This window comes from Carlito syrichta, unplaced genomic scaffold, assembly GCF_000164805.1.
Source record: "Carlito syrichta isolate Samal-C Ts95f unplaced genomic scaffold, Tarsius_syrichta-2.0.1 Scaffold304629, whole genome shotgun sequence".
Classification (NCBI taxonomy): Eukaryota; Metazoa; Chordata; class Mammalia; order Primates; family Tarsiidae; genus Carlito; species Carlito syrichta.
This window is the reverse complement of record NW_007248725.1, coordinates 145,530-159,983: the sequence shown is the minus strand read 5'-3', so window position 1 is coordinate 159,983 and position 14,454 is coordinate 145,530. Positions and strand designations below refer to the sequence as shown.

General features: G+C 44.7%; 1 protein-coding gene across 2 annotated transcripts in view; it reads left to right on the top strand.

Annotated features, from left to right (window-relative positions):
* TNRC6C (trinucleotide repeat containing 6C) overlaps positions 1 to 14,454 on the top strand; it is a 68,598-nt gene that overhangs the window by 49,898 nt on the left and 4,246 nt on the right. Inside the window, exons 11-17 of one of the 2 annotated variants that reach the window (XM_008060455.2) lie at positions 986 to 1,069; positions 1,339 to 1,576; positions 5,579 to 5,746; positions 6,768 to 6,959; positions 7,452 to 7,595; positions 11,842 to 11,958; positions 13,856 to 14,050. In XM_008060455.2, coding sequence (XP_008058646.1) covers positions 986 to 1,069; positions 1,339 to 1,576; positions 5,579 to 5,746; positions 6,768 to 6,959; positions 7,452 to 7,595; positions 11,842 to 11,958; positions 13,856 to 14,050 — 1,138 coding nt within the window. The remainder of the gene's footprint in view (positions 1 to 985; positions 1,070 to 1,338; positions 1,577 to 5,578; positions 5,747 to 6,767; positions 6,960 to 7,451; positions 7,596 to 11,841; positions 11,959 to 13,855; positions 14,051 to 14,454) is intronic. The other variant, XM_008060457.2, reaches the window with a different exon arrangement.

Genomic DNA, 14,454 nt, shown 5'->3' with positions numbered 1-14,454 from the left:
CAAGTTGCCCAGGTGGGTCTCGAACCCGCAGGCTCAGGCAGTCCACTCACCTCAGCCTCCTAAAGGCGCAGGATTACAGCCTGAGCCACTGAACCCGGCTAGAAGGTGGTAAATTTAAGTTAAAAACAAGGTTATGCTGAGGTGAGGTACAGTGGTTCATACTTGTAATCCCAGTACTTTAGGAGGCCAAGATAGGGGGATTGCTTAAGGAGAGGAGTTCAAGACCAGCTTGGGCAACATAGTGAGACTCTGTCTCTACAGAAATAAAAAAAATAAAACAGCCAGACGTGGTGCCTCATGCCTGTAGTTCCAGCTACTCAGGAGGTTGAGGTGGGAGGATTGCTTGAGCCCAGGAGTTTAAGGTTATAGTGGGTTGTGATCTCACCACTGCACTCCAGACTGGCGATAGAGGGAGACCCTGTTTTAAAACTAATTATTAATTAATCAATTAGTTAAAAAATAGAAGCAAGACTTTGCCAAGTCAACATTTTGCATGTCTGAAATTATGACTGATGTTTATTCCAGATAAGGCAAAGCATGACCGAGACCAACATGCAGGCAAGAAAAACACTGGAAAAACTCCAAAAACCAGGCCATCTCTAAAATAGTGGTATTATAAAAGTTTACCTCTACACGTTCAACCTAAGCAACACTGGATGTCTGTTAGGTCAAAATCTCAACAGGGCCTCCAAAATGTTAGATCAGATCGGAGCGGGGTCTCTGATCCGATACTGTGTGCGAAAGATGCAAAAAATTACACAGAAGTTAGGTTGGAAAATATAGCTTGCTCAGAAAGTAGAGAGAGAGAGAGAGAGAGATTTATCTTTTAAAAAATGCTTTGTGCCTCCACAATATGCTTAAACCACGGTAGGATTAGGAGACTGAGAATTGTGGCTAGTTTCTCTTTATTTTTTAACTCATGTCAGAAAGTAAAACCATTTGCTGATGGCTTTCTTATAATATTTTAACTCCTTTCTATCAACAGGCATACCAACGTTTACAAATTCAGCAGCAGATGTTACAGGCCCAGCGTAATGTTTCCGGACCCATGAGACAACAGGAGCAGCAAGTAGGTCTTGCTCTGATTGATTTTTGTCATTAGCTATAATTTTCCCTGATAAGAAGGGATACTAATTGGTGAGCTATTAGGTAGTCACTGATTTTTCTCTAACTAAGCCTCCGCTTTGAAAAGATTGGGAGCAACTGGGTTTGGGAAGAGGTTGGCTTGACCAGTGGAGGCCTCAGTGTAGAAATAGTGGAAGATGCACTTGGTCCCTAGACAAGCCACGAACGTCGCTTCTCACCTGACTAAAGTACGCCTGTGTCTCTGCCTGCCAGGTTGCGCGCACAATCACTAACCTACAGCAGCAGATCCAGCAGCACCAGCGCCAGCTGGCCCAGGCCCTGCTAGTGAAGCAGCCGCCGCCGCCGCCCCCGCCGCACCTGTCTCTGCACCCCTCTGCAGGCAAATCGGCCATGGACAGCTTTCCCCCTCACCCCCAGGCTCCTGGCCTACCTGACCTGCAGACCAAAGAGCAGCAGTCTTCACCCAACACCTTTGCTCCTTACCCTCTTGGTGAGTCTCCCATGGTCTTAAACAGCCGCACCAGGTAGAGGGCACTCCTGCAGTCCACATATTACGACCAGGACCATGCTTTGGTGCAGGATGACAGGCCAGTGCTGAAACAATAGCGTGTCGAAAATGCAGCCCCAAACAAAATCAGAGAGTAGTTATCTCAAGGCTTCTTAATGCAGGAACAATACTAACTGCCTTCTGCAGAGCAAGAGTTTTGCTGCTGTCATCATACTTTAAAAATCTTCTAAGGTTTAAGATAATATCAGTGAAAGCCCCCCACATCTCATTTTCATTGTCAAATATGCAAAGTTTATTCCATTCCCAGTTTACTCTGCACTGTTCTTTACCAGCCAGTGTCCTCCAGCCTAAACTGCAGAGAAGAGTTGGTAATAGTTTTGCCAGTAAAATAATTCAGATTTACAAAAATGAAGCATTTGTTAAAAAGCAGTGGTTGTTTATACAGCTCCTGCAGTATAGAATGTGATTGCATAATCATCCAAATCAACACATACCTTAAACATCCAACTTGTGGGGACACTCTTAGCACATGAAACCTACAGGTCAGTAGAAGACATAGTGCACACCTTCAAGGTCAAGCTAGCCAGGAGAAATAGAGGTTACATAACTGAGGACAGTGTAGAAGAATTGTCATCAAGGTGTATAAATTAGTAAATTGAATTAGTAAATTAATTCTACATGGGCACACTTGCTATAAGAATTCAGAAGCTCTGAAAGCACTTTAGTCTTGTCTGTTTATTTCTGTTAGAGACTATAAGTACAGAACAGAGGGAACCAGTGACTTAGAAAACACATCTCTAAAGGATAAAGACCAGTTGAGTGATAATGAATTTGCTACCAGTTGTTAATATCCATTTTTGTAATACTACTTAATATCTCTGAAAAGAAAAGTGGTATAGTCTAATCGTATGAGCACTTTCTATTTGACATATAAAAAGTATGGTATATCTTTGATATAAAATTGACAAACACTGGATTATCTTGTTTCTTAGTTATTGTTCTATCCATTAGTTCCCTTTGTGTCTAAGAAGCATCTAGTGGATAAGACCTGACATAGAAATCAAGACTGCCTCAGTTTGAATCCCAACTCACCACCAACTGGCTCACTGCTAACTCGTGCTACTTGCTTAATTGCTGTTTGCCTTGACTTCTTCCTCTATAAAATGGAAATGCCTACCTCATAGGGTTGTTTTAAAGATTAAATAAGCCGGGCTCGGTGGCTCAGCCTGTAATCCCACGCCTTTGGGAGGCTGAGGTGGGTGGATTGCCTGAGCCCGCGGGTTCGAGACCCGCCTGGGCAGTGAGACCTTATCTCTACAATAAATCAAAAAATCAGCCGGGCGTGGTAGCGCGCACCTGTAATTTCGGCTACTCGGAAGGCTGAGGCGGAAGGATCGCCGGAGACCAGCAGGTTGAGGCTGTGGTGGCCAGGAGCGGCCACTGCACTCCAGTCTGGGCGACAGAGTGAGACTCCGACTCAAAAAAAATAAATAAATAAAATAAAATAAAAAATAAATAAATAAAGATTAAATAAGTTACTATACAAAATTCTTAAATAGTACCTAGCACATAGCAAACACTTTGTAAAATGTCAGCTACTTATATAAGCCCTTCTGTTTTAGAGACAAATTCCATTCCATCTATTATCCTAAAATGCTTTAGCTTCCTCGTCTTGGTATTCATCTGCTCTCTCAACCTAGATTTGGAGAATAAAGTATACTTGGCTTTACTCTTAGTACAAATGAAAGAATTTGTGCAGTAAATTTTCAAAATTGGATGAAAAGTAATTGTGATAAAATTGTATAACATTCACATACAGTGAAATGTATTGAGGGCTGCGCTCAGTGGCTCAGCCTGTAATCCCAGCACTTTGGGAGGCCGAGGCCAGTAGATTGCCTGAACCCACGGGTTCAAGACCCACCCAGGCCAGTTGGCAAGACCTCCTCTCTACAATAAATTTTTTAAAATTAGCCAGGCATAGTAGCACGTGCCTGGTTCCAGCTACTTGGAAGGCTGAGGCGGAAGGATCGCCGGAGCCCAGCAGGTCAAGGCTGCAGTGACCAGAAGCGTGCCGTTGCACTCCAGTCTGGGTAACAGAGTGAGACTCCAACTCACACACACACAAAAAGTATTGAAAACAAATAACTAGTAAAGTATAGGAAACTTTGCCTGTGAAATTGCTTGTCTGGCTCTTAGTGTTTCCCTCAGCAGCACCTGTGGTGAAGAGCCCATTGGAAACTAGATGATCTGCATGAAGAAGCCCATAGCCCATGCTCAGCAGTGGGGACTTCATCCACCTTCCTTCTCCCACATTCAGCCTCTCCTGGTTATTCTCAGTCTCTTGCCTCCTGCAATTTCTCATTGAGACAGGTCGACACCCAGTGTGGAGTGATTATTGTAGGGCTCTAGAGAAGAGAGAGTTCACATTCACCTTGTGTGGTGAAAGAAATCAGAGAATGGGGGGATTTGAGCTTGAACCTCAAATGGACACATAAGATTCCAATACATAAAGAGGAAACCTTCCACAGGGAAGCATTACACAGGAGACAAAAGAAAGGGTCCTGGCGTGTCTCAGGAGCGTGGTGGCAAGGGCCAGGCCAATCTTGCTGACTGGAGAGCATACAAAAACCAGAAGGAGAAGTTGGGAGCGGTGAACTAGGGCCACACTGTAGTCTGGAGTACTCCGACGGCCGGTTGAAGCCTAACCTTGCTATCACTTCACATGACTCTGTCTTAGAATAGAAATGAAGAGAACTTATGAAGCAGAGATTGTGTGTAGGAAGTCTCCAGGTAGTATTGAGTTTGCAGAGGGGTACTGTTGGGTCTGCAGTTTGTGTGCGTGTGTATAGTATATGTGTGTGTGTATGTATGTGTGTTAATTGCCAACATTCAGAAATTGGGAAGAATGGTTTTTGGCTTGTCTTGACAATGGCTGCAGTGAATCTGTGATCCACACGGCAACATGGCAATAAGCAGTTGGCCACAGTAGGACAGACGCTGTCCGTTTTGCTCAGTCCCTACCATGCCCACTTCTTCATGTTCACTGCCCATTTGGCTACTATAGGCATTTGAGTTGGCAGCCCCGATGTAAAGGTAAGAACCAAACTGTTCAGTACCTTGCCTAAACAGTTGTTTGTGTACTGTGAGCATATATGGGCACACGGTATGGGAACTGCAGATGTTAGAAAAGGATTTGTAAATACTAGGTTGCCCTCTGTTGGTTATTCCCTTCCAACCAAGCAGTCTGTCCTACTCTGAGCAGGTGTCCCCATCAGGAACCCTTCACTTCAACTTTTTACCATCATCATCCTTATCATCTTTCTTTATTAATCTGGCACAGTGCAGGTCCTGGGCAGATAACCCCATACCTGCTTTTAGCTGTAGGAAATGAACCTTGGAACATCAGCTCACCATTCTAGCTGGGGACAGATGGGAGCACTCACACCCTCAAGTAATTCAGTTCCTTAAAAGTCATTTGATATTTAACTCAAATGCCTATAGTAGCCAAATGGGCAGTGAACTCAAACTCCTTAAGAGCAGATGTTGTAAAGTAAATTCACTAAAGGTAGAATTGAATTATGCTGCACCCCTAGCTTGTTCTATAGATGGTACTTTAGAAGTCTGGCAAAGTGTTTTTGACCTGGTAATTTTCCATAAGCTGTCCCAAAATAAGAAAAGAGTTTCCTAATTGTTTGGACTTGTTTTTTTGGTGGACACAACTGAGAAGCCTCAAGACATGATTATCTAGCATTGAAGCAAGATGAAGAGAACCAGATTAAAGACTTTAATACTTTTGCCTTGATTTAGAAATAATATTCCTAGAAATATTTATTGTTAGTGAAGTAAAAAATATTTTTTCACCAGCATTAAAAGTTACAGTGAACGTGTTTGGTGTGAGTGGAGACTGATCAAGTTCTCTAGGAGTGTGTGGGAATGAAATCACCTAGAAGAGCAAGTGTATCCTAACAGCCTCTCTCTTCTCAGCTGGACTGAATCCAAACATGAATGTCAGCAGCATGGACATGACCAGTGGCTTGTCAGTGAAGGATCCATCCCAGTCCCAGTCACGCCTCCCACAGTGGACGCACCCCAACTCCATGGACAACTTGCCCAGCGCCACTGCCCCCCTGGAGCAGAACCCTAGCAAGCATGGTACATCAGGGCCAGGGGGCTGTGGTGGGGGCATTGCTGGCTAAGTTATTGATGATCATTGCACAGCATACTTAATCTATACATTTAGAAGAGTTTACTGCTAAAAGTTAAATAAAAAATACTCCATTCCATTGCAAGGCATGTAAGAACTCACGTAGTCAGCGGTCAGACCTCTTGAATCTCAACCATCAGGTCTCAGGTACAAATCCAAAAATAATTGAAAATGCCCCAGGGCAGCAAGGAACATAAGTCATAGCCTGTATACATTTTCTTTATACGGTATCTGTATATATCAATAGAAAATTTGAGTCACTGAAAAGAAATTTTTATAATAAAATTATAAAACACAAATAGGAAATCAAATCCTTCGAAAGAAGGAAGAAGAAAAAATGCTAACCATGGAGGTAATTTAACAAGGATTAATTCAGCTCTGGTAGAATAAACAGCAAAGAAAAGTAATAGGTTATATCATTTTTCCTTGATAGGAAGCATTCTTAAAAAGAAAAAATTATTTCTAGTGGTTACTTTATGGAAAATCATCATGTAATAACTGACTTTTTTTTGGCAAGAGAGAGCTCCATTGCCTGTGTCTGGTTGGTTTGGTCTGTATGGGTTAACGCCCAGTTTGTTCTTCTATAATGAGGACAGAAGACTAAAGTGAGGGCAGAACACTGAGGCCACAGCAAGTTTGATAGCAAACCACAAAGTCTCACAAGTTATCCTCAAAAAGGTTTATCACCAAAAAGGCAGTTTCTCATAGTATGGATATATATTCTATAAAGATTTTCAACTTGACAAACTAAATCGGTTCTTCAAGGGTTTCAGTCTTTCAAGGACAAAGCTTGGACTAACTAAAATAGCCACTTATTCTTAGAGAATCCTAGAGAGGCCAACTCTTATAATGCCTGTAATTTTGAAAAGAGCAAGGCATTGAACTGGAAGGGAAGGCTCTCAGGTGTCCTCTGGTGTTTCTGGAGTGGAGTATATTCACTCGGTTCTTTGTTTCCTGTTGTCCTCACAGGTGCTATCCCTGGAGGTCTTAGCATTGGGCCTCCAGGTAAGTCCTCCATTGATGACTCCTATGGCCGGTATGATTTAATCCAGAACAGTGAGTCACCAGCCAGTCCTCCCGTAGCTGTTCCCCATAGTTGGTCACGTGCCAAATCTGACAGTGATAAAATTTCCAATGGCTCCAGCATCAACTGGCCCCCAGGTAAGACCAGGCAACACGTCTGTGTAACAGCAGGTCTGAACAGGCTCCAAGCCTGAGGGAACTGTGATTAAGCCTGAGGGAGACCAGAATCTGAGCCAAGGATTCTGGAAGCATTAAGCCCATAGTTTTGGCATTTTCAGGAAGTCCATTTGTCAGGTAACTTTAGGTATGGCTGGTATCAGGCATCTTGCTATAGTCCCTTACTTCAATATGAGAAGAGGAAGGGGGCAGCAGGAAGTGTGAGCAGGGGCATTTTATACCAACTGCTAAAATTATGTGGACCCTATGTGAAAACTCTCTCAGTGTGGTAATTATAACATCTGGTTCAGTTTGTTCCAAAGGACTGATTACCTTAATGAAAGAGAGTCTAAAGGGTGCCTCTTAATTTAATTAGCAGATTATAAAAATGTTTACAAACAAAATCTTAAGATGTCATGAAGCAGTGTGCAGGTACTCTGATATGTGGCTTCTTGTTTTGGTTTCCATAAACAGAATTCCATCCTGGTGTTCCGTGGAAAGGACTTCAGAATATTGATCCCGAGAATGACCCTGACGTCACTCCTGGCAGTGTCCCCACCGGGCCTACCATCAACACCACCATCCAGGATGTCAACCGCTACCTCCTCAAGAGTGGAGGTGAGGAGAGAGCTGCTCTGGGTGGCAGATTGCCTGTAGGGCAAGGGCGGGATCCACACAGTGGGCGGGGCTTTTTCTAGTCTCCTGAAACTGCATGCGAAGCTATCCGGTGATACATCCAGGGGAATGGAGGTTGATTTGTGTTGTTTCTGCCTGATTTATTAGTAGATCATGTTTTATCATGGAAGTGCCGTCCCCGATGATGTTTTATCACAGGATTCTGTTATTATGGAAGAAAGAACTAGACTACTACGGGTGCATATCACTAATAAGACCACTTGGATCGTTCTCAAAATATTAATTTTTCCACTTGAAATATGATCTGAGGGAGCCATGTGTTTACTTCTATGGTTCTCTAAAGTAATAGGCTTCTAGCTGGGAGCAGTGGCTCACACCTGTAATCCCAGCACTTTGGGAGGCCGAGGCAAGAGGATCGCTTGAGCTCAGGAGTTCAAAGCTAGCCTAAGCAACATAGTGAGACCTCATCTCTACAAAATATTTTTAAAAATTAGCTGGGCATGGTGGTATGTACCTTTAGTCTCAGCTACTCGGCATCATCTGAGCCCAGGAGGTTGATGTTACATTGAGCCCTGATCATGCCACTGCACTCCAGCCTGAGTGACACAGTGAGACCCTGACTCAAAAATAAATAAATAAATGAATAAAGTGATAGGTTTCTAAATGTGTCTGTGGTTTGACTAAAAAGCCCCAATATAAGTACAGATTAACCTTCCTGTTTAACGTTGTGCATTCTTTGGGGTTTGATGCTGCTTTTTGGAGCAGGGGCATTGTGGGTGTTCCTGCTGTCAGGGACAGGTGAGTGGTACAAGGTAGGTACCTGTGTAAGATGGCAGAGGACAGGTGAGGTGCCAGACAGATCAGAGACTCAGCCCTCCCTGCTCACCGTGCCTCATGGGGTACCAAGTTTGTGCCTGACAGGGAAAGTTAGTGTATTTTGAGTATGGTGGAGAAGCGTGATACAGGTTGTGCTGATACAGGTATTAAGAGAAGCTGGAAAGAATTAAAGTTGCTTGATATATGACAGAGCTTCTGGAATGGTGCCTGGATAAAGTATTACTGGCCCTTCGTCCTCTAGGCAGCACCCGGGGGACTGCAAGTTAGGGGATGTCAGTGACCTCTGCCATCATCCCAAGTGTGCTGTGGCATGATGAAGGCGGCCTGAAAAGTACATGAATTCTGGACAGAGCTAAGCAGCTCTCTTCACCTCCATAGCCTGCCCAGCTAAGGAGACAGAGGGCAAGGGCAAAAGAGGACCAAAACCTGAGGAAAACATTGGCCATCGAGATAAGGAAAGGAAAGGAAATCTTCAGCTCTGGGACGAAAGGCGTCAGCCATCCATACAGTCTGGGCAGCTCAAATCTCCACGGGCATGTTGTATGACTTCCTAGGGACTTGACAGTAGGGTCACATGAACACTGTGCCTTGGGCAGCTTCCAAGCCCACCCTGGCACATGTATACAGACATCCGTGTTCAGCAGCATTCAGCTTGCGCAGCACGTGACAAACCCCTCCCCTGTCCCATGACTAGTCCAACGCTGGAAACCTGTTTTCTTCCATTTTGGTGCCCCTTGTGGTTTTGTTGAGGCAGATGCTGTGGTTTGTTATTGAGAGAAAGAAGGTACAGTGAAGACGGCTTCTTGTCAAAGTTGCTAAGCAAAAAGCACCAGCGCCATGGTATACTCACAGCACTACAGCAACCAGACCTTTGTCACCACCTCTGTCAGCATGCTGTACTATACCCTGCATGTGCATCTTCTAGACATCTCTGCAGACCTGCACCCTGCTCAGGGACCTCACCATAGTAGGCCTTTGTCTTCTTGAGTGACAGAGAGAAGACATTAAGAAAATAGGCCCCAGCCGGGCTTGGTGGCTCAGCCTGTAATCCCGCGCCTTTGGGAGGCTGAGATGAGTGGATTGCCTGAGCCCGTGGGTTCGAGACCCACCTGGGCAGCGAGACCTCATCTCTACAATAAATCAAAAAATCAGCCGGGCATGGTAGCGCACGCCTGTAATTCCAGCTACTTGGAAGGCTGAGGCGGAAGGATCACTGGAGCCCAGCAGGTCGAGGCTGCGGTGGCCGGGAGCGGCCACTGCACTCCAGTCTGGGCGACAGAGTGAGACTCCAACTCAAAAAAAAAAAAAAGAAAAGAAAAGAAAATAGTCCCAGCCAGGCTCGGTGGCTCAGCCTGTAATCCCATGCTTTGGGAGGCTGAGGTGAGTGGATTGCCTGAGCCCATGGGTTCGAGACCCGCCTGGGCAACTTGGCGAGACCTCATCTCTACAATAAATCAAAAAAAATCAGCCAGGCGTGGTAGCACGTGCCTGTAATTCCGGCTACTCGGAAGGCTGGGGCGGAAGGATCGCCGGAGCCCAGCAGGTCGAGGCTGCGGTGGCCGGGAGCGGCCATTGTACTCCAGTCTGGGTGACAGAGTGAGACTCCCACTCAAAAAAAAAAAAAAGAAAGAAAGAAAATAGGTCCTGGAAGGAAAACAGTGAGAACTAGCAAGTGCTCTCTTGAAATTAGCTTGTTTTACATATTTTCTACATGGATTTGTTTTGTTTTCTTTGAGTATATTTATTGGATATGGGTTTTTAATTTACATTTTCTGTTTTTTATGTATTGCCATTGGCATTAAGTTCTGATTTATAATAAAAATGTACAGTAACCCTGTATTTACTTGGATGTTATTTACAGTTTTAGCCCTTATGAAGTGAATATTAACCAGAACAGTGGAATATAGTCATGCTGTTTCATGACATATTGATACTAACACTTCTTCAAGAAAGGAAAATGGACTGTAAAATCATGGGACAAATTTCACTACTGAAACTAAAAATTTCAAAACTAGAAAACTATTAAAAACTAAGTACCCTATTGTTCTGTATAAAAGAAATACCATGTAGGTTAATAGTCTCTAATCCCAGGGTTAGTGACTGTTATCATTTTTATCCTTATTTTGCTGGTAAATGAAAGAAGAGTGAATAAGTAGCAGCTTAGGATGTCAGTAGAGCTGATACCTTTTAAAATTGAAAACCTGCAGATTACAAATAAATTTTAACTTTCCTCAACTCTGGTGATCTCATTCTAAAGAGGACACTTAACATGGCAATTGCAAGCAGGTGAGCAGGTTGTACACTGCACAAGTCCAGGAAGTGCCACACAGTTTGTGGTCTAGGGAAAGGATGCTCCAGGTGGAAACCTGTGGCTGCGGTACCATGGCTTTTTGAGAAGCCATCAGATTCCATTTGTGATGAATGTACCAGCCAGATGGTGCTCATGTGCCCTTCTCCCGCCAGCACCCACATGCTGGAATCATTGTCCCAGTCAGGAGAACTCGTTTTCCGTCCTGCTTTCCCATAGACTGTCACCATTACTCCATCCTCAGTCTTCCTCCCCAGCTTCTTGCTTTCTCCACAGAATCGAGAAGGAAGGCAGCATTAGCCAAACAAACCAAGATGCGTGGAGCTAAGCCTTTTCACAAGGCATCGGGATGTCTTGAGGGTGGTCTATAAACCCCCAAGTCTCACTTCCAAGGGCAAAGACAAGCTCTTCTCAAAAAACTGTAATTCTAGGGATGGAATAACTCAAGTTCATATACACAGTTATTAGGACAGATGTCTCTTTATTTCCGTATTTAAAGAGAGAAATCTGTGCCCAGGAGTTGGAGGCTGCAATGAGCCAGGATTGCACCACAGCATTCCTGCCTGGGCGACAGAGCGAGACTGTCTCTACATCTTTTTAAAGAGAAATATGAATGGGACACCCAAGTCAGGAAAAATGCTCGTATTTTTATGACAATTTATAATAAAAAGCTTGGAGTTGTGTTTTTAATTTTGTGGCTGTTAGAACTGTGAAAGGATGGGAATTGTCCTGGAGTTTCCTTTCATCTTATTTGGAAGGGAAATTATTGTGGTCCTCTGAAACTCTGGCATGGTAATTTCAACATTCTGGCAATAATTATCTTCTCTGAGATGCTCATGCTGTTTCCTGGCCTTTGCTTCCTCAGCCTTCAGAAGCATCCTGGGTCTCCCCTCATGACTGTGGGGGCTCAGAGTGGGAGGCATGCCTGTGTCTTCCTTCCCATCTCACGCTTTCATTTTCAGGCTTCTATCAGAAACAGCAGCTTAGGGACAGTCACTCCTGGTTGTTGAGATTCTCACCCCCAGGATGAGGTTGCTCCCCCACGTGCTACCGCCTTGCTTAGTGCCGTGTTTGGTTCTGCAGGGTCCTCCCCACCATCATCTCAGAATGCCACGCTGCCTTCCTCGAGTGCCTGGCCGCTCAGTGCCTCCGGCTACAGTAGCTCTTTCAGCAGCATTGCATCCGCACCTAGTGTTGCAGGTACGCACCTGGTCTCTCGACTTGCAGGTAGCATTTTCTTTATTACCCCAAACAAAACTTTGTTGGCCCTCAGCTCTTCCTGTTGGTCTGTCTACTCACTCCTCGAGCTGGAGGCCTGTGGTGTGATGGAGGATGGATATAGGCCTTGCCCTGGAGCAGTCGTGGCACCTTGGGCACATCTACATCCTCACACATGGAATGGAAGTGGTAGTGTGTCCTCCATGGAGTCCTGAAGACCACATGATGATGTGAACCTACGCATTTTCTCTTCCTTCCCCCCTAAGCTACATGACAAGGGGTAGAGAGAGGTATTAAAAAGCACTTAGCAACAAGCAGCTGCCTAGAACCTGCTGTTACTTGGATTTGCCACAGGGAGGTAGGATGGCTAGCAGGGCTCATGGGCTAATGCCAGCACCCAGTTGGCTGCTCTCCATTGCTTGGATAGCTCCAGGCTCTGGAGTAGTTCCATGTTACCTTAGACTAGACAAGTCTTTCAAACAAGCAGTTTCTTTTAGGCTTAGAGGAGAACTCAGAATTGTCTGTCATAAAAACTTTAGAGGAATTTGAATCTGAACTTTCTAAGACAACGGGTATAAAGATATATGGACACAAAATGAGTAGCAGATTTGTTAATAGATAATAGAACTTAAATAAGGAGGGTTTGTTGTTTATAAATTTATTCAAATGTTTTCTATATTTCATCAAATCTTCTCGTCTAGATTAAAAAAAAAAAAAAAACTGTAAGAATGCTGTAGGAATTCTTTTAATACCAGTACCTTACGGAGAAAGTAGTTTTGATGTAGTTTAGCATCTTACTTTAAAAAAAAAAGTGAGTGGATTATTTTTATTTCTTCTAATGTTTACAGAAGGGGTTGTGTTTAGACCTTTTACACTTACATGATCATGTAGCTAAAGAGAAAGGGCAAAATAAAGTAATCTTTCCCATGTCTAAGACAGTTTTCATGGCGTTTTGTTTCTCTAATCAAGATGAGCATTTGTTTGTTACAGAGTTGCAGTCAAATCCAGTGGTCAGGCTTGGAAAGCCCCTCATGAGTGTTTGTGGGCTTACATTTGTGTTGGTCTAGTTCCTGCAGTGCTGCCTAAGTAGGGGGCACAGGAGCTCATGGGGACAGTGACCGCTCTGCTGCCTGTGCCCCCTTCCCCTGTCTGCACTGGGCCAGTGAGACTGGCAGAAGCAGCTGTCTAGAGGTCTGTTCCTCCTGACTTTGCCCTGACATACCAGCAGGCTGAGACTAATGGTCATTAGAGGGTTTACTCCCAAAGAACCTTAAAATAGTGCTTCCTTCAACCAGTATGCCGAGATGCTGAACCTCAGCCTCAGGGAGGCTGGGCCACATTCATTTTCCACAGTGTGATATACAAAAAGCACCTCTGGCAGCTTTGGAAGAAAACAGTGGTAGGTAGGGAGGAGTGATTGTGTCAGAAGGGGCACTACTTTGAAAGGGGACTGAGGCTCAGAGAACTAGCAGAAAGTAGGATGGATGTGTGTGTTATGCTTTCGATCTGGACTGATTTGTTAGGTTATAACATCTGCCCAAGTAGACTATGTTGACAAGTTAGCCTTTATGTTGAACTTCAGAAATGTTCTTTTCTTGATGGCAAATTTGTGTTTGGTACATTTAGAGAATTGATTAAGTATCAGAAATACTGGCAAAGTCTATACTGGATACTGAACACACGCAGACCGTATCTGAACAGAAACTAAAGAGCAAGCTGTCCCGTGAGTCTTGCTTCAAGGTGCTTTATTTGGTGCTTTTTTTTTTTTATCACCCAGTCTACTGGTGTCAGGGAGTACTCTGTATGGTTCCCCAAACATGGCAATGACTTTTCCTCTTTGTCTCAAGCATGTTTGTACTCCGTTTCTCTGCCTTCCTAGGTAAACTGTCAGACATTAAATCAACATGGTCCTCTGGCCCAGCCTCCCACACACAAGCCTCGCTGTCTCATGAACTGTGGAAGGTGCCCAGAAACACTACTGCACCCACGAGGCCACCTCCAGGGTTAACCAATCCGAAGCCTTCCTCCACCTGGGGCGCCAGCCCCCTCGGCTGGACCAGCTCCTACTCCTCGGGTAAGCTCCCTGCACTACTTGTTCAAATGGAGGAGATGGAGGGTGCTTCACACCAGCTCTGCTTGTCCTCTAGGTGCTTACCTTCAACCCCACAGCTCCTTTGTAAACACCCTGGCCTCCGTCTCTGGAGGCTGGGAAGGGATAGGAGAGCACAAGGTCACACTGAACTTCTAGGGCATTGGCTGGGCAAGCTTGGTGTTTTCAGCATCAGCCCTAGGTGTGTCAGCACCCAGTGGACTTGTTGTGGGCTAGGGAATCCCAGGCAATTCCAGCACCCCCCGGGGGTTCACGTGGCCAACTTCAGCCTCGGTTGTGCTAGATCCTCGGAGAATGCCCATGTAGCCTTTCTAGGCTCCCAGCCTCCACCAGCCAGCTCACGAGACTTCCTTGGAACATAAGAGCTT